At 39.8% G+C, this 25309-nt stretch overlaps 1 protein-coding gene across 2 annotated transcripts in view; it reads left to right on the top strand.

The window, feature by feature from the left end:
* VEGFD (vascular endothelial growth factor D) overlaps positions 1-25309 on the top strand; it is a 43986-nt gene that overhangs the window by 15301 nt on the left and 3376 nt on the right. For both annotated transcript variants that reach the window (XM_070291344.1, XM_070291343.1), the window contains exons 2-6: positions 9977-10187; positions 14144-14334; positions 17438-17586; positions 18787-18887; positions 25076-25271. In XM_070291344.1, the coding sequence (XP_070147445.1) occupies positions 9977-10187; positions 14144-14334; positions 17438-17586; positions 18787-18887; positions 25076-25271 (848 nt within the window). The remainder of the gene's footprint in view (positions 1-9976; positions 10188-14143; positions 14335-17437; positions 17587-18786; positions 18888-25075; positions 25272-25309) is intronic.

Genomic DNA, 25309 nt, shown 5'->3' with positions numbered 1-25309 from the left:
CCTGTGTCTCTTAGGTCTCCTGGATTGGCAGGTGAGTTCTTTACCACTAATGCCACCTGAGAAGCCCTAAAGCAGTACCTGTTACTTTTAATTCTGTTCTGGAGATAGGTTGTCTTGGCTCCTTGGGGACTGTAGCAGTTTTTTCCCCTGTCATCTAGAATGGTCTCATATAAGACAGCTGATACCCTTGTTTTAGCCTGGGAAACAGTTTTGTTGGTCTTCCATCTTGAAAAAGTCATTCAGATTGGGAAGTGGGCCACAAACAATTCAGTGACTTGAGTTAAAAAAAAAAAAGGCTTAGAAAATCCAGTTCAGCAAGATATTCATCCCAATGTTTTGAAGCCAAGGTATAAGTCAAAGGAGTTTAAAGAATAAGACTATTTCTCAGCATACATCTACCATTTATCCCTTACTCGGTGAACTTGTACAGAGCTCAGGCACTCATGCAGGCCTTTAAGCCAGCATGCACCATCCCCGAAATGAGTATTTCTCCTACAAATCACTTGGGAACATTTCTTAAAGAAACTTTATTTTAAAATAATTATTAAAAGTTGCAAAGGTAACCTGGAGGATAGCCTGTGTATCTTTCACCCAGCTTCCTGTAAGACTAGCAACTGGTAGGGAAGTTTTAAAAAAATCCTCATGGCAAAGAGCTAACACCTATCCTACTCAAACTCTTCCAGAAAATTGCAGAGGAAAGTAAACTTCCAAACTCATTCTATGAGGCCACCATTACCCTAATACCAAAACCATACAAAGATGCCACAAAAAAAGAAAACTGCAGGCCAATATCACTGATAAGCATAGATGCAAAAATCCTTAACAAAATTCTAGCAAACAGAATCCAACAACATATTAAAAGGATCATACATTATCACCAAGTGGGCTTTATCCCAGGGATGCAAGGATTCTTCACTATTCGCAAATCAATCAATGTGATACACCACATTAACAAATTGAATGATAAAAACCATATGATTATCTCATAGATTCAGAGAAAGCCTTTGACAAAATTCAACATCCACTTATGATAAAAGCCCTCCAGAAAGCAGGAATAGAAGGAACATACCTCAACATAATAAAAGCCATATATGATGAACCCACAGCAAACATTATCCTCAATGGTGAAAAACTGAAAGCATTTCCCCTGAAATCAGGAACAATCCAAGGGTGCCCACTCTTACCACTACTATTCAACATAGTTTTGGAAGTTTTAGCCACATCAATCAGAGAAGAAGAAGAAGAAAAAAAAAAAAAGGAATCCAGATTGGAAAAGAAGAAGTAAAACTCTCACTGTTTGCAGATGACATGATCCTCTACATAGAAAACCCTAAAGACTTCACCAGAAAATTACTAGAGCTGATCAGTGAATATAGTAAAGTTGCAGGATATTAAATTAACATACTGAAATCGCTTGCATTCCTATACACTAACAATGAGAAAACAGAAAGAGAAATTAAGGAAACAATTCCATTCACCATTGCAATGAAAAGAATAAAATACTTAGAAATAAAGCTACCTAAAGAAACAAAAGACCTATATATAGAAAACTATAAAACACTGATGAAAGAAATCAAAGATGACACAAATAGATGGAGAAATATACCATGTTCATGGATAAGAAGAATCAATATTGTGAAAATGAGTATACTACCCAAAGCAATCTACCAACAGTACTTTTCAGAGAACTAGAGCAAATAATTTCACAATTTGTAAGGACATACAAAAAAACCTCAAATAGTCAAAGCAATTTTGAGAAAGAAGAATGAAACTGGAGGAATCAACCTGCCTGACTTCAGACTATACTACAAAGCTACAGTCATCAAGACAGTATGGTACTGGCACAAAGACAGAAATATAGATCAATGGAATAAAATAGAAACCACAGAGGTAAATCCACGCACCTATCTTTGACAAAGGAGGCAAGAATATACAATGGAGAAAAGACAATCTCTTTAATAAGTGGTGCTGGGAAAACTGGTCAAGAATGAAAGAATGAGAAATGAATGAAACTAGAATGAAACTAGAACACTTTCTAACACCATACACAAAAATAAACTCAAAATGGACTAAAGATCTAAACGTAAGATCAGAAACTATAAAACTCCTAGAGGAAAACATAGGCAAAACACTCTCTGACATAAATCATAGCAGGATCCTCTATGATCCACCTCCCAGAGTAATGGAAACAGAAGCAAAAATAAACGAATGGGACCTAATTAAACTTGAAAGCTTTTGCACAATGAAGGAAACTATAAGCAAGGTGAAAAGACAGCCTTCAGAATGGGAGAAAATAATAGCAAATGAAGCAACTGACAAAGAATTAGTCTCAAAAATATACAAGCAGCTCCTGAAGCTCAATTCCAGAAAAATAAATGACCCAATCAAAAAAATGGCCAAAGAACTAAACAGACATTTCTCCAAAGAAGACATATAGATGGCTAACAAATACATGAAAAGATGCTCAACATCACTCATTATCAGAGAAATGCAAATCAGAACCACAATGAGGTACCATCTCATGCCAGTCAGAATGGCTGCTATTAAAAAGTCTATAAACAATAAATGTTGGAGAGGGTGTGGAGAAAATGCAAAGTAGTACAGCCACTATGGAGAACAGTGTGGAGATTCCTTAAAAAACTGGAAATAGAAGTGCCATATGACCCAGCAATCCCACAGCTGGGCATTCACACCAAGGAAACCAGAATTGAAAGAGACACGTGTACCTCAGTGTTCATCGCAGCACTGTTTAAAATAGCCAGGACATGGAGGCAACCTAGATGTCCATCAGCAGATGAATGGAAGAAAGCTGTGGTACATATACACAGTGGAATATTACTCAGCCATTAAAAAGAATGCATTTGAATCAGTTCTAATGAGGTGGATGAAACTGGAGCCTATTATACAAAGTGAAGTAAGTCAGAAAGAAAAATACCAATATAGTATACTAACGCATATATATGGAATTTAGAAAGATGGTAATGATGACCCTATATGTGAGGCAGCAAAAAAGAGATACAGATGTAAAGAACAGTCTTTTAGACTCTGTGGGAGAAGGCAAGGGTGTGACGATTTGAGAGAATAGCACTGAAACATGTATATTATCATATGTGAAACAGATCGCCAGTCCAGGTTTGATGCATGAGACAGGGTGCTCCGGGCTGGTGCACTGGGATGACCCAGAGGGATGGGATGGGGAGGGAGGGGGAGTAGGGTTCAGGGTGGGGAACACCCATGGCTGATTCATGTCAATGTATGGCAAAAACCACAACAATATTGTAAAGTAATTAGCTTCCAATTAAAATAAATAAATAAATTTTAAAAAATTAATCCAAGGAGGGAGGTGAATCCACACTCTACAAATGTACTGGAATGTATGGCAAGTCAATAAAGCCTAGGCTGGACCAAAAAAATAAAAATAAAAAATCCTTATGGCAAAGCTGTAACCTAGACCCATAAAATAAGAATTTCTGAGGATGGGATCCAAGCATCGGTGTTTTTCTGTGAGGTTTCTTCACAGGTAGGTTCAAGGTGAAGCTGATTGAGGACCTGTGCTACAAACACTTCTCAAAGTGTGGCCAACCAACCAACCACAGGCACCTGGGCACTTGTTAGAAATGCACCATTCTAAGTCTCCCTCCAAACTTACTGCCTCAGAACCTGTATTCTGACAAGATTGCTAGTGACTGGTAAGCACAGGAAGTTTTGAGAAGCATTGCTCTATACAGAAGATGAAACAGATCACACAAACATGGGCCTGATCACAATATTTGTCCAGTGTGTGTGTATTTGTTACTCATAAATTTCTTCATCAGCTATGCATTAAGTACTTACTTAAAAAGATGAACCTGACCACATATTCTACCCTCAAGGAGATCATAGTCTAATAAGGGAAATATAATATCCTCATTAAAAATACAGTCTAAGTTAGGGATAGCATAGAAAGCTTGATGGAAAAAGTGGCAGGTGATTTGGACCTGGAAGGAGGATACTCCAAGGAAGAGCCTTGAAAAATAAGTGATGCAGTTCAAAGAAGTCAGTAATGTCAGGGTTAAGCTTTCTGTAGCATTTCTATTTATTCATACATTTAATGAATATTTAGCTCTTACTATTTTTTCTTTGTATAGCTTTTATTTTTATGCTAAGATAAATGTTGATACATCCCTTTACTTTTCTCCCATTTTTCTTTAAATATATTTAAAAATATTTTTACAGTGTTGTATTGGTTTCTGCCATACAACAATGCAAATCAGCCATAATTATACATACCTGTCCTCCCTCCCTAGCCTCCCTCCCCTCTCCCCATCCCACCCCTCCAAGTCATCACAGAGCTCCAAGGCTGGGCTCCTTGTGCTACACAGTAACTTCTCATCAGCCAGCCATCTTACACCTAATAGTGTGTGTATGTTGATACTCCTTTCATCCCACTCTCCCTCCCCCACTGTGTGCACAAATCTGTTCTCTACATTTGCGTCTCCATTCCTTCCCTGCAAGTAGGCTCATCAGTACCATTTTTTCTGGATTCCATATATAGGCGTGAATATACTATATTTATTTTCCTCTTTCTGTCTTACTTCACTCTGTATAACAGGCCCTATGTTCATGTACCTCACTAGAACTGACTTAAATTCATTCTTTTTTATGGCTGAGTAATATTCCACTGTATATATCTACCACATCTTTTTTATCCATTCACCTATTGATGGGTATCTAGGTTGCTTCCATGTCCCAGCTATAGTAAACAGTGCTGCAGTGAATACTGAGGTACATGTGTCTTTTTCAATTATGGTTTTCTCAGAGTGTGTGCCCAGTAGTGGGGTTGCTGGGACATATGGTAGATTTATTTCTAGTTTTTTAAAGAATCTCCATACTGTTTTCCATAATGGCTGTATCAGTTTACATTTCCACTGACAGTGTAGGACAGTTCCTTTTTCTCCACACCCTCTCCAGCATTTATTATTTGTAGATTTTTTGATGATGGCCATTCTGACTGGTGTGAGGTGATACCTCACTGTAGTTTATATTTGCATTTCTCTAATGATTAGTGATGTTGAGCATATTTTCATGTGTTTATTGGTCATTTATATGTCTTCTTTTGAGAAATGTCTGTTTAGGTCTTCTGCCTATTTTTTGATTGGGCTGTGTATTTTGCTAATATTGAGCTGTATGAGCTGCTTATATATTCTGGAGATTAATCCTTTATCAGTTTTCATTTGCAATTATTTTCTCCCATTCTGAGGGTTCTTTTAATCTTGTTTATTGTTTCCTTTGCTTTGCAAAAGCTTTTAAGTTTAATTAGGTCCCATTTGTTTATTTTTGTTTTTATTTCCATTACTCTAGGAGGTGGGTCAAAGAGGATCTTGCTGTGATGTATATCAAAGAGTGTACTGCCTATGTCTTCCTCTTTATTATTTTTAATTGAACTATAGTTGATTTATAATGTTGTGTTTGAAGTGTACAGAAAAATGATTCAGTTATACATATACATGTCTATTCGTTTTCAGATTCTTTTCCCTAATAGGAGAAGAAATATTGAGTAAAGTTCCCTGTGCTATACACTAGGTCCTTGTTGGTGTATGTGTATGTTAATCCCAACCTCCTAATTCATAGCTCTACCTATTACTATGTGAATAAAACATATCATTACTCCTCCTGTGGTACTTAAGACACAGTGGGGAAGAGAAGCATTAAATAAGTAATGGCAAATAATTCTTTAGTGTCAGTGGTGGTAAGTGCTGAGGAAAAGGATGGGGAGCTAGAAATCCATGTGATTGAAGGACCAGACCCAGGCAGGAGTGGGAGTTGTGGGGGAGGTTTCCATATGGAGGTAACACCTGGTTGATAAAGGTTTAGCTAGACAGAGTGGAGGGCATTCCCAGCAGAGGGAACAGTGGGGACTGAGGCCAAAGCAAGAAGAAATAAACAAAAGAGCAAACCAATGAAATGGGTGTCCAGTGATATCCCATTGTTCAAGTCTCTGATATTTTACATTGCCTCCCAAACTGGATACAACTAGTTTGGCCTTTAAGCTTCCAGTTCTTCCTCTTTTTTGTTTTAAACCGCTATATTGTTATACAAGTTACATACTATAAAATTTAACCATTCACCTGTTTGAAGTAATTCAATGGTGTTTAGTAAACTTACTGAGTGGTACAGCCATCTCCATATAAGATCCCTTGTGTATGTGTGTGTGTGTTCTCAGTCACTCAATTGTATCTGACTCTTTGCAACTCCATGGACTACAGCCCACCAGCCTCCTCTGTCCACAGGATTTGCCAGGCAAGAATACTAGTGTTTGTTGCCATCCCTCCTCCAGGGGATCTTCCTGACTCAGGGATCCAACCTGAATTCTTGCATCTCTGGCACTGGCAGGCAGGTTCTTTACCGCTGCACCACCTGAGAAGCCCAAGATCCCTTGTGCCCCTTTACAATTAACCTGATTCCCACTTCCAGCCCTAGGAAGCCAGTAATCGATTTTCTGTCTCTTGAGTAATCCTTAGGAGCGGAATTAGTTGATCATACCATGAGTTTAACTTTTTAAAGAATTGGTGAACTCTTCTAAAGTGACAGCACCATTTTACAATCCCATCGGCAATGGATGAGGGTCCCCATTGCCGGGCATCCCCACCAACCTTTGGTGTTGTCTTCTTGACTGTGACCATCCTCAGTTCAGTTCAGTTCATTTCAGTCACTCAGTTGTGTCACACTCTTCACCAGGCTTCTTTGTCCATCACCCACTCCCAGAGTTTACTCAAACTCATGTTCATAGAGTTGGTGATGCCATCCAACCATCTCATCCTCTGTCATCCCCTTCTCCTCCCACTTCAATCATTCCCAGCATCAGGGTCTTTTCAAATGAGTCAGCTCTTCGCATCAGGTGGCCAAAGGATTGGAGTTTCAGCTTCAGCATCAGCCTTTCAGCCTTTCCAATGAATATTCAGGACTGATTTCCTTTAGGTTGGATCTCCTTGCAGTCCAAGGGACTCTCAAGAGTCTTCTCCTACACCACAGTTCAAAAGCACTCAGTGGCTGTTACATAGTATCTCACCCCACCAACCTCTCTTCCCAATCTTACTTTCCAGCCCTCTCACTCTCAAGCTCACTCTTTACCCAACAAAAATGAACCTCCTGCTGTTTTTTCCCAATGGGGCTCCTTGATGTCCCCAAATTATGCCTTTGGTCACTCTTTGAATGTGTTCTTTGACTTGATATTTTTTTGGAGGGAGAGGCATGGAAATTGAGAGCTCAAATTATTAGGAGTACAGAATGCTTTTGATTTCCCCACACCATGGACACTTGCAAATTCCTCCTCCAAACCCAGCCACCATACCTTTCCAGATATCTTGGCTGCTGTCTTAGTTACACTCAGCCTAGATGACTGCCTGGGCCCGAGCTGTGCAGATGCTCGTGCTTCCTTGGAGAGAATGCCAGGTGAAGTCAGAAATGAAGGAGAACTTCCTATTGTCTATAGGAAGAAGTATACATTGAAATAACAGTACATCTTGTTACAAAGACTTTAAGTCTCAATTTAGAAACTGGCTTGTGGTAGCCAAGACATCAGAGAATGATTTTTTATTTAGGAGGGAAATTGCTAACAGTCTTAGATTCATGACCACAGACGCATAAAAAGATGCTGTGTGACAAAAAGCAGCGATCTGGTAACACTTCCGCAATTCCTCTTGCTGAGTGCTTTCTGATCATTTTACCTTTGATTAGCACTTCCATTAGAAAATAGGAAGAAATTATAAGCAACTTGGCAAATGTTTGGTAGTGAAAACCATTGAAATCTATAGTTTTAATATGTACTGCGGGCTGTATTTACACTTTTAAATTCTGTGTTTGTCTTGTTCAAACAGATAAAATAAACTATACAAAAATCCACCAATGCAGAAAACCTCTTGGAGTTAGTAGTCATTCTTGACCCTTCGTAAATATATGCCTACCTCCTACCCCCACAAAGAATTAGTTGTCAGCTTTCTGCTTATTCTGAATCTTTAGTATCTCCACTTGTAAGAGCAAAATAACTGTCTGCAATTTATGAATTATTTCAAACTAGGTTTTAAATTATAAGGCTTAAAGTTTGCTTAAATAACTTAGACTTGAGTGAACACTTCATTTTTTATGATGAGGTAAGTTGTATGAGCTCTTCAATGGCCTTAATACAATTCAGAGATTTGATTATTTCCCACTGAGCTCTCATGGTTGGATAATTTGAAGATATTTCTTAGATTGAATTGAAACTTGTAAGAGCTATGAAGCCTTATCATTTTGAAATTGAAATTTGCCTCAATAAATAAAAATCCTCTCAGAGTACAATTTTCAAAGCATTTAAACAGCTATTTGATTGTTTTCATTATTTTCATGGGGAAGCAGTCTTATAACAAAATTTTATTCCACAGAGTGGATTGAATATGAAGTAGTTACGGTGTCCAAGTAGAAGAGGCAATGAATAATCATGAAATAAGAAACTATTGAAAAATGAGCCTTAATAGCACATCACTGAATTTCAGAGTTGCTGGAGAGATTGGCAGTTATTCAATTTCATCCCCAGATTTCTTAGATGAAGCAGTTACAGAATGCTCCTGAAATTCAGTGTCTATTCCCCAAACCCCATCTGTGCTCTTCAAGCTTCCTCCACCCCTTGCTCCCAGAAAACTGCCTTGAGACAGATTTCCCAAAGAAGTGAGAAACCATAGGTCTCAATGAGTCCTGCGATCTTCAGACCTGGGTCATCTCTGTGAGCCTCCTCTTTCAGACCCTCTCATTCATTCAGCCTCTGTCTGCTAACCTCCGGAACTTACACCACAGCAACCCCTCTAGGTCCCTGCTTTCCCTTCCGCGTATGTTCTTCTGCTCTGTTGGCGCTTTCCCTCAGTTCATAAACATGTTCGAGATTCTCGCACCTTTGTTAAAACATGCACACATACACACATTCACATTCATACCCGGACTTCCAAGTAAAATGACCTTCTGCATTCATGTTTTCAGATAGTTTACAGTCTATAGTCATGATTGATAAAATAAAAAGTTGATCCCAGGATGGTAAACATCTGCAGATTGCAAATATTTGCAGAAATGGCACCAAACACATGACGTTGAAGAGCTCAATATGTTATATACCTTAAACCTACACTACCTTATATGTAAATTGTATCTCAAGAAAAACAATTTTAAAAAACCCCACGAAACTGAAGCTCCTCTGGAAGGTGGAGGCCATCAAGAGTTCAGGTCCAGTGGGCTTCTGGTGGCTTTAGGCAACCCTTGGCTTATGACTGGGCTACTTTAACCTCTCCCTCCGTCTTCACAAATCCTCCTCTTCTGTGTCCATGTCTTCCCTCTTCTGACTTTTATAAGGATGTTTATATTTGTATTTAAGGTTTACTCAGATAATCTAGGGTGACCTCATCTCAAGATCCTTAACTTTATTACATCTACAAAGATCCTTTTCCCCCAAAAAAGTCTTATTTGCAGGTTCTGGGGTTTAGGATGTGGACATGTCATTTAAATGTCTGCCATTCAATCCACTACGATGTTGTGTTTATTATTTATTTCCAGGGGAAATAAGTCATTCCATTGATCATAAATGAACAGAATGTGGATCAAAATTACTACTTGTCATTTTTCCTAGGTACTAGTGTTCCTTTGGATAATCTAATTTTTAGCTCTATTTACATTTGTAAAAGTGAAAGTTGCTCAGTTGTGTCTGACTCTTTGTGACCCCATGGACTATACAGTCCATGGAATTCTCCAGGCCAGAATACTGGAGTGGGTAACTGTTCCCTTCTCCAGGGAATCTTCCCAACCCAGGGATTGAACCCAGGTCTCCAGTATTACAGGCAAATTCTTTACCAGCTGAGCCACCAGGGAAGCCCAATTACATTTGTAAGTGCTAGCAAAAAAATGCTTGTTATTGAGACAAAGTAGAAATTGAGTAACTTGCTTGTAAATCAGATTTTTTGGTTTGTTTCGCTTTAAGCGGGCATCTCGGTCAATGTTAGAACGATCTGAACAGCAGATCAGGGCGGCTTCGGGCTTGGAGGAACTACTGCAGATCACACACTTCGAGGACTGGAAGTTATGGAGATGCCGACTGAAGCTCAAAAGTCTCACCAGCACAGACTCTCGCTCAGCATCCCATCGGTCTACCAGGTTTGCGGCCACTTTCTATGACATGGAGACACTCAAAGGTAGGTGTATGCATGTGGAGGCCAAGTCTTACTCTTTATCAGATAGTAACAAATGTGCCAACTTGCACCAAAAGTTTGAGCAGGCTAGGCACGTGGCAACAAGAAGAAAAGGAGGTCTTTGATTTCATAGCTTTGATTTAGTGGAGAATCCTGGTTTCCTGTGTTTACTCAGCAGAGAAACAGACTCAATATGATTTTGAGATCAAAATTCAATGCCAAATAACACTTCACAATATAGAAATATATTAAACTCAGAGTTATGAGGGCAAAACAAACCCAGAAAGACTGTTCTTAATTGAAAAAAATAATTGAATTTACTTAAAAAATAAAACAACCTGGGCATTCATTAAATAAGGAGCATTCTATGGCCAGACATACATGGATGAAAACCAATAGATTAGCTATAGCTTTTTATGTCTTCAAAATTCTGTGATTTTTTTTTTTTAGTAAGAATGAATAGCAGAATTTAGAAGCTGAGTTGGAATAATGCCTACTGGTATTACTAGAAGAATAATGGAGAGGATAATTCTCTAGACAAAAGAATCCAGATTCTGGACTAGAAAATAACATGATTTGAAATAAAGGGAATGACTCTTCCCTAGTAAGCTTTGTAGGTTCTTTATAAGAAAACCATTGTCATGATGTACTGTCCTATAATGAAAGAATCACTTGCCAAATACAGTTGTGTGGCCTCCAATTAGACGTTTAGCTTTTTTCTTTTCTTTAAAAAATGTGTTTGGCCGTGACACACAGCATGTGGCACCTTACTTCCCCAAGCAGGGATGGAGCCCATGTCCCCTGCAGTGGAAGTGCTGAGTCCTAACCACTGGACCAACAGGAAAGTCCAGCATCTCACTTTTTAATGGCATGTCGCAACAACACAAGAAGCCACTGTAGCACTGATGAGCTAACATTTTAGATTTGATTAACATATGATTACCTAGTATCGAATTGTAGCTATTGCATAATAATTCAAATCGATTGCTCAGCCAAAATTATTCTTGTCTTTCTCTATAAAGTTATCTTTATTTTCTTCCATTTGTGAAAGGACAGTGTTGAATGGGCCGCTGTCGTTGGCTGTGGGGAAAGCTGTGCATAGGCAGGATAAATCCCTTGGCAGCACGGAGGCCCAGATGTCAAGAGGATGCGTGATGCACATGTGAATGACTATGTCTGAAAGAGTTGAGATGGTTGGAACCGTGGCCTAGAACCCAATTTAGCCAGAGGTCTGCAACTCTAGTTGTTCCTCTGTGGTGAACTAGCATGGACTTCGTGAAAGTAAAGGGATGAGACCTCATCTGAAGATTCAGGGCTTTAACCTTCTACCTGCCTGAAGGCCTTAGGCAAGCCTGAAGCTACTCTGTGAAGATGGAGATAGAGAAGCAATTACCATAAAACTAAGACAAGCTAATTTTAAAAAGTCGTTGATGTTGAAATGAACATTTTCTAAGGAGGAAACCATAACATTAAACAAAATATTTAAAAAATCATAAATAATACAGAATTTTCTAACTCTAAAATGTCTCTTATTACATGGCAGAGGGGGATCATCTAAAGTTAATTACTAAGAAGTAGCAGGTGGCGCTAGTGGTAAGGAGCCTGCCTGCCAAGGCAGGAGACATAAGAGATGCAGGTTTGATCCCTGGGTCAAGACAATCCCCTGAAGGAGGAAATGGCAACCCACTCCAATATTCTTGTCTGGAGAATCCCATGGGCAGAGGACCCTGGCGGGCTATAGTCCATAGGGTTGCACAGAGTTAGACATGACTGAAGCGACTTAGCACACACAGAAGTAGCAAATAATGAAACCCATGTGGTATCCCAATGACAATTTCTTATAACTCTTCCTCACGTACTTGAGGGTAATTCCCCGAGGAAGAGCAGTCCTGCTGGGCAGTAGTCAAGGAAGCTGAGATAGGAAGCCTTTATTCAGCGACAGTGGTCAGAGTTCCACACAGTGTTCTGACTTTCAAAACTTAAGTTTTATAAAAAAGCAAATGGAAAGCAACATTTAAGTGGAATTTTAAACAAGAAAGAATTTTTAAAAGTTGATTACTTGTTTTTTCAGCGATTTATGATTAATAATAGTAATTTAAACAGTACCTAATTGGATAATTTATTTCTCATGTTTACAGCCTTCAGGCTCTGTATGTAAATATTCATAATCAAAAATTTTAAATGGTTTGTTGGGCTAAAAGATTTTATTATGAAAAAAGGAAAGTTTAGGTAAACTGTGTAGCGTAGGCAGTGCTTTTCAGCCAGCCAAACATACTTTGTGTTTTCAGTGATCGAAGAAGCAACCTATGAGGAAATTTGAGGTTAAGGAGGGGCGGAAGGGAGAAAAGCTGTGGGAAAGATGTCTTAAGGGAATAATTTAGAGACTAGCAGCAGATCTGCAACAATGGTATTTTGTGCGTATCTTTCAGGTAGGAGTTTTCTCTATCCCTTCTAGTGGAAACACATTCACATATACAGGAATTCAGAATGTGGGCAGAGACCAACTAGATTTTTGAACATAAGATAAAAACAGAGAAGAGTTTATCTATTGCTGTGTAACACATTACCCCAAAACTTAGGTGCTTCAGACAGCATGTTTTGATCTCACAGTTTCTGTGGGTCAGCAGTGCAGACACGGGCTCGATCAGTGTCTCTCCTTCAGGGTCACTCCGGAGGTTTCAGTCAAGGTGTCAGCTTGGGCTATAGGCACCATCTCACGGTTCAGTTAGGGCCAGATGTGCTTCCAAGTTTACTGAGAGGCTGTTGGCAGGATTCAGTTCCAGACAAGCTGTTGGGCCGAGGATCCCACCTCCATTGGTACCTGTTGGATAGAGGCCACCCTCACTTGCCCGCCACGTGGGCCTTTCAGCATGGTGACTCACTTCCTCTAAGGCTGCAGTTGAGAAGGCAAGAGAGGGTGACTGCTAGCGAGATGAAGAGCAGTCTTTGTTAACTTCACCATGGGCGTGCCATCCCACCGCTCTTGCTGTCTTTTCTTCATAAGAATTGGGGTACTAGGCCCAGCACACATGCAGAGGAGGGGATGACAGAGGATGTGAACGCCAGGAGGTGGGCATGATTGCGGCTCAGACTAGAAGCTCCCTACCACAGAGGGTTTTAACCACCCCCCAGCCTATAATCGACTCGACAATTCCGTGTCAAACTAAAAGAAAGTCTTTAAACGTTGCCAGTATCACAAATTTGAATCATTTCCCAGAAACAGCCACAGAAAGGCTATACAACATTATCAAAATCTAATTTAAAAAAATGAACTTTGAGAGAAAGGCAAGTGTATTTTACAGGAATGTATGTAATCTTTTTTTTTTTAATTCCCTGAGGCTTGTTTCTTGTTTCCCACAAATTCATTAGAATAGCCAGAAAATTGCTCCTTTCATCAAAATGAATCAGCTTATTCCATCATTTGATAGTAATGTCAGTATCGGACGTTTGCAGATGAGAACACTCTGACTTGAGGAACACTTAAATTTTCATCCATATGTTTGCCATATATAGTTACTTAAGCAACCAACAGAAATGTATTTCCTAATGGTGCTAAAACCTACCCACACCTGACTTAAAGAAGAAATGCTCTCCAGCTATATCCTGTAAATTGCTTAATAAATACTGCTTCCATGTTACTGCTTTACATGCATCTATTTACTTCTTTATTAGCCAGCCTCTCCAGATGCACCCAATGTAGTTATATCCAGGACATGGTGTTTATTACCAGTGGAAAGTAGAATTGGTGGCTATGAAGCGATCATAAACATGGAAAAGAACACAGATTTGGGTTGTAATTTTTCTGCCAACAATTCTTGCTTAAAGCCAACCCCAGACACCCATCTTGTGAAATCAACAAGCTTGATACATACAAGAATGATGGTGCTGAGCAAACCCTGGTACATGTAGGCACGTCAGGGCCGTTTGTTCTGCTGACTCAATGGACTGCCTCTCTGCAGTTATCGACGAGGAATGGCAAAGGACACAGTGCAGCCCTCGAGAGACCTGCGTGGAGGTGGCCAGTGAGCTGGGGAGCAGCACGGACACGTTCTTCAAGCCTCCCTGTGTGAACGTCTTCCGGTGTGGCGGATGCTGCAACGAAGAGAGCCTCGTCTGTGTCAATACCAGCACGTCGTACGTTTCCAAACAGGTAGGAGGACACGAGCCCTCTGTGGCCCTGATGCTGGGGGCGTTGACAGCTACAGCTCAGCTGGTTGCCAAGCGCTGTCTCAGTGCTTTAGGTGCATCATCTTATTTAACTCGGAAACAAGCTCAAAGGGCAGCTTATCGTCTTATAGATGAGGACACGGAGAGTCAGAGAGGGGCTCCAGATGTACCCGAGGTAGTTATATCTAGGACTGTCTCTCTGATGCTATGATGTCAAGGATCGGAAAATCATATGGAAGCCACTAGGGCAGACATTTCAAGGAACAAAGATAGCCACGCTGACTTGTGTTATTAATTAGGTACCACATTGTTCAAATGGAGTGATTGAGAAGGGTTTGATGAAGGGAATGGGCAGGGTAGGGGAAGGAAGAAGGGCTGGCGAAGTACCCAGAGCTGCTAGAAAGGGGGCGCTGTTCCCACCCTTCAACTGAAGAGGCCAGAGGGTGGTGTGGTTATGGGAACCCAGAGAGGAAGTTTGAAAGAGCGCTGCAGGACTGGCTGGGCGAGGGGCAGCCACTGCGCACTCTTATCCTGGCAGGGAGAGGGGGCAGGGTGGAGGAGGTAAGGAGGCTTACAGATGTAGTCATGGAGTTCAGCATCCTTGAACACAGTGGGAAGGAAGAAAAGAGGATGGCATCTCCAGAGGGGCAGATGGAGAATATCTAGCACAGAAGACTTTGGAAAGAATCCTCCAGTCCCCATGAAAGAAATAATTCTTCCCTCTTCATCTTATAAAACCTCCTTTGCTCAGTAGGTAAGTTTTCCTTTGTATTGCTATCATATTGTTGTAAAATGTATAAGGCATGCATGCGTGCTTAGTCAGTCGTGTCCGACTCTGCCACTCTATGGACTGTAGCCCACCAGGCTCCTCTGTCCATGGGATTCCAGGCAAGAATACTGAAGTGGGTTGCCATACCCTCCTCCAGGGGATCTTCCCAACCCAGGGATCGAACCCACCTCTCTTACATCTCTTGCATTGGCTGGTGGGTTCTTTACCACCAGCACCACCTGGGAAACCCACACATGGCATAGTGGAGCAGTAATAACAAACTTAGGGAAGAAAAGATACTAAAAAGCTGTAAGTCAAACTACATTCCTTTTGGTTCGATGTTGCAAATCCATCACACATATTGATATATTTATTCAATTGTCACATTTGTCTCTACAGTCTAGTCTCATGATTGGGAAAAGAGGCACGGCAATAAAAATTATTATTATTCTGTAAGATATTATGAAAAAACTTGAACAAACTTTTTGGCCAACCTAATACATATCTTATTCGGAAGGAAAGAATGGAATGCTGATTTGTTTTGGTACTAGGTTAACATACCCTTAATTTTCCCCCCATACCTCTTAAAATAGCCCTTAAAATTTAGAGTTTCTTCTTCTAAATTCTTTTAGAGAATCTTGTAAAAATTCTGACCTCTACTGTTTGACAATCAGAGGGGAAAAAATGACATGACTATGGCTAAGCATCAACTGTCAGTTGAAGCAGAGGTTGCATAACGTAAGAGGCTTTAGTTCATGACTGTGTTATACCCTAGAGTATACTGAAAAATTTCGCAAGATGAAGTTCATGCAAAATAAACACTGTTAAAAACACTCTTACTTAAACTTATGGTAGTACCATTACATATTAAAAGGTCAGGACAAACATAACTTTAATGGATTGTTTCCACTTAATAGATAATTGAGTATTTTGACTGTTGTCCACAACAAATGAGTTTCCAAGAATATGCTTAAGTGTAAGTGTTCAGCAGTTTTTCTTTCCAAATATGCATATTTGAACATTGTAACAGTGTTTTCCAAAAAACTTCTCATCCCAAAGTTATGGGCTGTTCAGTGAAATACCTCTTAGAAGATAAGTGAATAAATGAAGACCCTATGTAGCAAGGACTATGTGGAATGGTAATTGAATGGACAGAACATTAAAATCATGTTCAAATTCACCTGTACATCAGAGAACCACTCGAGAATTAAAGTAATTGAAACTCTTGGCAAGTAAATTTTACCTGCTGAGATTCCATCTTGCAGCTCCTGGTCACAGCAGTTTCATTCCAAAAAGTAATAAGGCATGTTCTTGAGAGTATGCCCTCTGGCTGTAGAGTAGACTGTGTGGGTTCAGATCCCCACCCTCCCAATCAATAGTTTTATGGTCTTAGGCCAGTTATATAACCTCTCCTTCCATCTGTTTCTTCACCTGTAGAATTGGGGGGCAATAAAACCAACCTATAATGTTGTTATAAGGGGTAAATGGATTAATATAAAGGTACTTACAACAGGGGCTGGCATATGGAAACACAGAAAAAAATGATAGTCATGTTACTTATAATTGTTTGGGCATGATGGTCTTGTATCAGTCAGTTTTTACTCTGTAATGCTGAATAAACACCCTAAAACTTAGTGGCTTCAAACAATAATGACATTTTCATTCCTGTATCTGAGATTCAGTTAGTTTAGAGTTTGGGCTCAGTTGGGCTTGACGCCAAGCTGCAGGCTGAGTCCAGGTCTGGTCCCCGTGTCTTCCATCCCTTAGACCAGCAAGACTGCCAGACTGTGCTCTTCTCATGGCTAGAGCAAATGCACGAGACAGTGAGCCCCAGAAAGCACACGTGGTTCAAGTCTGTGCAAGTCACATGGCTAAGTCCAAAGTCAAGGAACAGGAAACTATCCTTCGGTGGAGATGGCGTGGGAAGGGATAAGTGAATCATTTTGAACAGTTATCTCTTCACCATGGTTGCAAAGAAACTTCATCCTTACAATTTATACTCAGACTTAAAGCAGGAGCAGGGAACATTTTACAAGCTAACTATTTTACAAGGGTACTAGGGACACCAAAAAGTTAAGAGACTTGACCAAACTTAAATACTTGATAAAGTGATGTAAGGCGCTGGTCTGCTGATTTGCAGCCCAGCATTCTTTTTATCACATCAGCCCTCATCCTTATTAGTTCTATCTTAATGGACAACTTTGCTAAAGTCACAACCATAAGGGACAAAGGCAAAAATGCAGACTGTAGACATGATTATTTTTTTGTAAAACAAACAAACAAATATATGTATTATAGTTCTCTTTCTCTACTCTAGCTCTTTGAGATATCAGTGCCTTTGACATCAGTACCTGAATTAGTGCCTGTTAAAGTTGCCAACCATACAGGTTGTAAGTGCTTCCCAACGGCTCCCCGCCACCCATTCTCAATCATTAGAAGATCCATCCAGATCCCAGAAGAAGATCGGTAAGCCTTTCTTACACTTGTTACACTTGTTAAGCCTTTCTTACACTATGCTTGTTCTTGCCTTGCTGAAGCTGTGTGTGGAGAATCTGTCACTAATTAGAGTCGTCTCTCTTGCTTCAAGCTCTTTCTCTTTTAGGTTCTAACACATATCTGTGGGTAATAAGTGTTTGGCAAGTATATTTTTTACTAGGTGTCAAAAACCTCAGTGGCTGTGAACTCAGCATGTCAACTTGTGGGCACCTTTGTTTCGATACGCATAGTTTGATGCAGTTGTAAAACTCAACTCCAGCCTCAAATTTGGCATCTGTCCCCTCATTCCAGAATAAGCATTAGATAAAACTCATTTCAGGCTGTTTATATATTTAAGTCCCAAAGTTAGGAGGGGAAAAAAGGCTCCTGGCATCATCGGAGAGTGGCAAAGTTATCTGCTTCTGATTTGGGCATTTTTAAAACCCTTCCTCTTAAGTTTACAAAATGGGAAATTGTATTTTAAACGAAAGTGACTTAAACTTAATTTGACTAGACATTTTCTTGTGAGGATTTTGTGATTCTTTGTGAGACAGATTATGACACCCTAAAGTGTTCTGAAATCAAAGGTCAGAATCATTGATTTGAGAAAAAAGAATTTAATACAGAGAATCAAAGGGCAAATTACAACCATTGAATAAAAATATAAAGTAATTAAGTTGGAGACTTTGATCTTGCAGAAGTAAAGGAGGAAAGGCACTGTGTGAGTGGCTAGTGAAGGAGTCAACCTTAAGCCAAGCAGACCCCTCTACCTTTCTCAAGTAGAAGAGAAAGCTCATGGAAAAGGAACATTTACAAAATGTTCCTGCTGTTCTGGCCAGTGTTCTTATCTCCATTTTACAGAAAATAATGCTTAGGAGCTGTGTTAGAACACTGTTTACTTTAGGTAAATAAGCTTTGTTGACAGCTAATTTGCATAGTTTTTAACACCAATCCTCTTAAAAAGATTATAACTTTCCAAAATTACAGTTTCATTTCCAAAGGTTTCCACAGAGAATATTTGTAATTACAGAATTACTATCTAATAACATCTTCTTCATAAATATGAATTAAGCTCCTGAAAATCTTCACTGTTCTCTACTCAGAAATGTATTCAACATTTTAAAAAAATGTTCCAAAGGTATGATTACCTTTGAAAGCTTTAAAATATGATTTATTGTCTTCTTTTCCTAGCTGCTCCCATTCCAAGAAGCTCTGTCCTGTTGACATGCTCTGGGATAGCAATAAATGTAAATGTGTTTTACAGGAGGAGAACCCACTCACAGGAATGGAAGGTAATGATTGCAGTGGCGAAATAATAACAGTAATAACAATAGCAACTAGTATTTATTGACACAATTTAAAGCAATTGTGTAAACTTTTTATATATATCAACTAATTTACTCCTCCCAACAATCCTATAATGTATGATTAACACCTCTTTTCTTTTTACAATTATGCAATGGACACAACCAGGGTGTCTAGTAATTTTTCTCAAGGTCACACAGCTAAGAGTGATAGAAGCAGTGAGATTCCAGAGCCTTTTGGTATAATTATACAGTAAGTCCACCAGTGCATCATTCTGCTTTTTAATCTTAAAGCCCCAAATGATTAGAGCATCTCAAAGCAATGAATTTGAAAGGGGATGATAACCTTTAATGAAAGTCGCTTCAGAACTAAACACGAGTCAACCACATTTTACTAACTTTTTTGTATAAAAACCTCACAGGAACCTAAGGTAGTTTTGGACTTGGTTTCTTTCAACTGTGTCTTGTGAAAACATGCCAGTAATTTGAGAAAATGGTGAATAAGAGAAGACTTCTTCTGACACAAGGGTAAAGTAAAAGCAAAACACAGCTCTTGGACTCAGGGGAGTTGGGAAGCAGATGAGCTAGGCTCTCATCATTGCACATAACTCTTAACACTGATTTTTGATCACAAACATCTGCCCAAAAACAAACGCACTTTTTATTGATTTCCAAGGTAACTTGACATGATTCCACTGTAAAGGTTGCAAGGACTCGTGTGTTTTGAACCTTGCTTGTTTTTCCAACTGTGATCTACAAGCAAGATTAGTAAGGAAAAAAAAAAAGATTAGTAAGGAATAAACTATAAGGAAATCTGTCCCAGAAACTGTAAATAACAAGCTAACTTTATGCTTCTCTCAGCTTCCAAATGTTTTCATGAACGCTCAGCCCAGGGTTTATGGAACCTTAAAGTTCATGTAGTTTAAATGACCATGCATATCTTTTTGAAAATTGAAGTATAATTGATTTACAATGCTTCAGGTGTACAGCAAAGTGCTTCAGTCATATATATATACATATACACACACACATCCATATATATTCTTTTTCAAATTCTTTTTTGTTGTTACAAGATATTGAATATACTTCCCTGCGTTATACAGTAGGTCCTAGTGTTTTATCTGTTTTATGTATGCTGCTGCTGCTAAGTCACTTCAGTCGTGTCCGACTCTGTGCAACCCCATAGATGGCAGCCCACCAGGCTCCCACATCCCTGGGATTCTCTAGGTAAGAACAATGGAGTGGGTTGCCATTTCTCCAATGCATGAAAGTGAAAAGTGAAAGTGAAGTCGCTCAGTTGTGTCCGACTCTTCGTGACCCCATGGACTGCAGCCCACCAGGCTCCTCCATCCATGGGATTTTCCAGGCAAGAGTACTGGAGTGGGGTGCCATTGCCTTCCCCAGGGGATCTTCCCAATCTAGCAATTGAACCTGAGTCTCCCACATTGCAGACAGACGTTTTACCATCTGAGCCACCAGGGAAGCCCTTGTTAATCCCAAACTCCTAATTTATCCTCTCCTCCCTTTCCCTTTGGTAACTATCTTCTGTATCTGTGAATCTATTTCTGTTTTGTAAATGAGTTCATTTGTATCATATTGTTGAAGATTCCACATATAAGTGATATCATATATTTGTCTTTGTCTGACTTACTTCACTGAATATGATAATCTCTAGGTCTATCCATGTTGCTGCAAATGGTATTATTTCATTCCTTTTGATGGCTGAGTAGTATTCCATTATGTATATATACAACATCTTTTATCCATTCACCTATTGGTGGACATTTAGATTGCTTCCATTTCTTGGCTGTTGTAAACAGAGCTAACATTGGGGTGCATGTATCTTTTCAAATTATAGTTTTCACCATTTCCAGATACGTGTCCAGGAGTGGAATTGCTGGGTTATCTGGTAACTCCATAAATGCCCATGTTGATGTTGAATGTCATGTACATCCTTCCCACCAAGTCTTCATCTGTCCTCTGCTAGAATATACATCAGTCATGAGGAAACTTGCCAAACTCACTGAGGCATTCCAGTTACACTGGGCACACTCTTGTTGCTAGTAAACTATATGGAACCTGAATATCTTTCTCCCTTTCTCTCTAGGACAGTGCTGTCCAATGGAGTTACAGTGAGAGTTACATATATAACTTATATTTTATAGTACTCTCATTAAAAAAGTCAAAATAAGCAGATAAAATTATTTCTAATGTGTTTTACTTAATCTAAAATATTTTTTTAAAAACACTCATTTTAGTGTGTAAGCAATATAAAATCCATCAATGATACATATCTTCATTCTTGTGCTGTCCTTGAAATCAAGTGTGTATTTGACACTTACAACACACATCTCAATTCAAACTTGCCATTGCATGCTCAGTCTGGCCTGGAGCTATCATATTGGACATATCTAGAGCATCGACTCGTTAGTTTAGGTTTACCCTCTAGAGAACCATGTCATACCGATCTAGTTCTTTCTCCATGTGACCCATTTTTACAGTTAGAAAATTATTGTGTGGAATCTAAAAAGTGGTACAAATGAATACAAAACAGAAATAGAGTCACAGGTATAGAAGACAAACTTACGGTTATCAAGGGGGAAAGGTTCAGTTCAGTTCAGTCGCTCAGTCGTGTCCAACTCTTTGTGACCCCATGGCCTGCAGTACGCCAGGCTTCAGATTGGGATTAACAGATACACGCTGAAAGTGAAAAGTGAGTGTTAGTTGCTCAGTTGTGTCCAACTCTTTGCGACCCGATGGACTGTAGCCCACCAGGCTCCTCCGTCCATGAGATTTTCCAGGCAAGAATACTGAAGTGGGTTGCCATTCCCTTCTCCAGGGGATCTTCCAGATGCAGGGATCGAACCTAGGTCTCCTGCATTGCAGGCAGATTCTTTACCATCTGAGCCACCAAGGAAGTCCCAGATAAACACTACTATATATAAAAGAGATACACAACAAGGACCTACTGTATAGCACAGGGAACTCTATGCAATACTCTGTAATGACTTATATGGGAAAAGAACCTAAAAAAGAGTGGATATATGTATAAGTAATTCACTTTGCTGTACTGCTAAAACTAACACAATATTGTAGATCATCTATATTCCAATAAAAATAGGTTCCAAAAAGAAAGTTATTGTGGAAAACTGTATACATAGAACTTAAGGTGGTTCTAGTTAAGGTTTCCTTGGTATACAGCTCCTGGGAGAGAGATTGGTATTCAGGAGTTTTCTTGCAGGAATGCTTTCAAAGGTGAAGGGGCAGGGGCAGGACTTGGCAGGGGGAGAAGTTGAACTGTATGGCAGTTGCTGAGAGGTGTTAGCCAAGCCTGTTGGGAGGTGTCTCAAATTGAGACAGAGGGGCTGGGTCCTATGGATTGGTCACTGGATATGGGCTTCCTCTAGAGGGGATATAACCTTGAAGGAGCCAGCTTCTTTCTGCTGAAGGTAATTCCTGCAGAGGGACCAAGCTGGTATACATATATTTTGAGAGTAGGGAAAGTAATGAAGAAAGAGAGGCATGCTCTGAGCAGGGAAAAAATGAGTGCTCAGAGCTGGAAGGGAGAGAACCCAGCACATCAGGGTGCTGGAAGACGTTCAGCATGGTGAGGACATAGAGACAGGGGGCTGGTACATATGAGAGCAGAAGCCAGGGAGCTTCATGGGAGACCTTGTGAACCATGTCCCAGAGCTTGGATATGGCATTAAACACAAAACAAAACCACTCAACTAGTTCAAGTGGACAGTGACAGCACCAGTTAGGATTTCAACAAAATCAACCCAGTGACAGTGTACAAGAGGAGATTGGCTTGGGGCAAGCAAGGATGAAGGGAACCTTTTGGGAAGTTGTGACAATGATGGAAGTGAGAGGCATGAGGTAGCCTAGATCACAACCATTTCTAATTTTCATCTCCCACAATGCAGTTGACATGGGCCAAGTTCACGGTCACTTCTCAAGTGGCCTCATCAAACTCATATGACATGTACTGAGTTTACTGTTCACTAAATACTCCCCCCACCCCATACTTCTGGCTATTAAGCCAACTGCCTTTCTCCAATGACTTCCCTGAATGAGGACATGTGAGTTACTGAACTGAAGTCCAATTTCATCTTGTTAGATTTAGGCCATTGCACTAAACTGTTTCCAAAAACAAAAACAGAAAACTAACAGTACCAAAAAAAGGGGAAAAAATGGGGGGGGGGTCCTGATTCTGGATTTTAACTCCTCCAGACACCCACAAATTCAAGAATTTACTTGGAAAGATTCTATCAGTTTATTAATCAAAATGACAAATGGAACAAGGCTGAGGACCTAACACATTGGTATCCCATCATCAACTTCCCTAAGATTGAAATTGAAAGCCAGTACTTCTGAGTATCGCCCTTAGCTAGTTACTGCTTCACTCAGTTCTCCTATATCCTTTCTCTGTTAGTTTTAACTTGTCTGTAAGGACTGAGGTCGGCCATGGCCAACTACATTGCTGAAGTTCAGCAAATATCTTTTAGATTGTTTCCCTAAATCACCTCTCCAAGAACAGAGTTGGTTGGGCTGGCCTGAAGTGTTCTAAGAGAATCTCTACTGCCACCTAGTGATCCATGCAAATCTTTTAAGAGCTTCTATCTAGTCTTGTTCCAAAGTGACACATGCTTCACTGGAATATGCTTTACAAAGCTTACCTTTTTCCTCTTCATACAGTTCAGAATGGCGTATCCCCAGATCTGGCCTTTCAACACCCATTCCACATGAGCCCTCAAAGATCATCAACCACAGAGCAATTAAGACTATGAGGTTGGACGACACAAGATTTTGAAATATCATTAATGGCCAGATGAAAATAAATGACGCTTGCTCCTTGAAAGGAAAGCTATGAAAAACCTAGACAGCATATTAAAAAGCAAAAGCAAAGACATCACTTTGCTGACAAACGTCCATATAGTCAAAGCTATGGTTTTTCCAGGAGTCATGTACAGATGTGAGAGTTGGACTATAAAGAAGGCTGAGCGCCAAAGAATTGATGCCTTCGAATTGTGGTGCTAGAAAAGACTCTTGAGAGTCCCTTGGACTGCAAGATCAAATTAGTCAATCCAGAAGGAAATCAACCCTGAATATTCACTGGAAGGGCTGATGCTGAAGCTGAAGCTCCAATCCTATGGCCACCTGATGCGAAGAGCCAACTCACTGGAAAAGACCCAGATGCTGGAAAAGACTGAGGGAAGGATGAGAATGGGGTGACAGAGGATGAGGTGGTTGGATGGCATCACTGACTCAATGGACATGAATATGAACAAACTCTGGGAGATAGTGAAGGACACAACAGCCTGGCATGCTGCAGTTCATGGAGTTGCAAAGAGTCAGACAACTTAGCAACTGAACAACAACAATGGCAAAGTGGGAGAGAAGCAGGTTTGGGGAAGAAACTAAACAACTTTCCTCCAAGCCTTTCAAGAATACTAATGGGACATTTTCAAATTCTTCTAAAGCTTCTGTCTCTTCCAATGAATTTCAACTTGATCAGAATTGGCGGTGGAATACTAATTATCCAACTGTTTTGTATATTTTCTAGAAATATCTGTTAGCTAAGTGTGTCAAAAACTTCTCAGCACCTCCTCTCTGAGCCAACTGTATCTTCCAACAGATGTCTGTGGAATCAAAGTACATTGTCATATTTTTTATACTAGAGTTATGACCTGCAGTGAGGAAATACACCTACCTGGAAGGTCTGAGGTGTATTTCTACAATGCCCTAGTATTTCTGTTCTCTCCTTTTATTCTTCACCTAAAACTGGGAAGGAGTAGACTCACAGTCCTTAGACATCCTGTATTTTATGACTAATACGTGGTTTTGCAAGGTTGCTTTTTTCAACTAGTCACAACCTAGTTGTGACATCTTAAAAAATCTTAATCTTAAAACATCTTAAAAAAACTTACCAAAATATTCAGCTTACAACATTTTTATGAAAAAACTAAAGAGAACGTGTGAATTCTGTGTTAGTATTGTGAAATCAGAGGTCAATCTCCTTCATTCTGTGAAAATATTAAGGGCAAAAATCTACAGAAAAAGGAGATTGGGTGAATCCAAGCTACTTTACAATGATGTAATGAATACAACCAACTTTGGGGATCCTATTCTCCATGCTACAGCTATTTGACCAACACTTTTCTGTTTTGGTTTAGATCACACTCACCTCCAGGAACTGGCTCTCTGTGGTCAGCACATGAAGTTTGATGAAGATCGTTGTGAGTGTGTCTGTAAAACGCCATGTCCCAGAGATCTCATCCAGCACCCAGAAAACTGCAGCTGCATTGAGTGCAGAGAGAGTCTGGAGAGCTGCTGCCAGAAGCACAAGATATTTCACCCAGACACTTGCAGGTGAGTGGCTTTTTACTTTTGCCTATATTTGACCCATT

The sequence above is a fragment of the Ovis canadensis genome, chromosome X (genome assembly GCF_042477335.2).
Source record: "Ovis canadensis isolate MfBH-ARS-UI-01 breed Bighorn chromosome X, ARS-UI_OviCan_v2, whole genome shotgun sequence".
NCBI lineage: Eukaryota > Metazoa > Chordata > Mammalia > Artiodactyla > Bovidae > Ovis > Ovis canadensis.
Note: the sequence above shows the minus strand (reverse complement) of the source record. Positions and strands in the feature narration are given on the sequence as shown.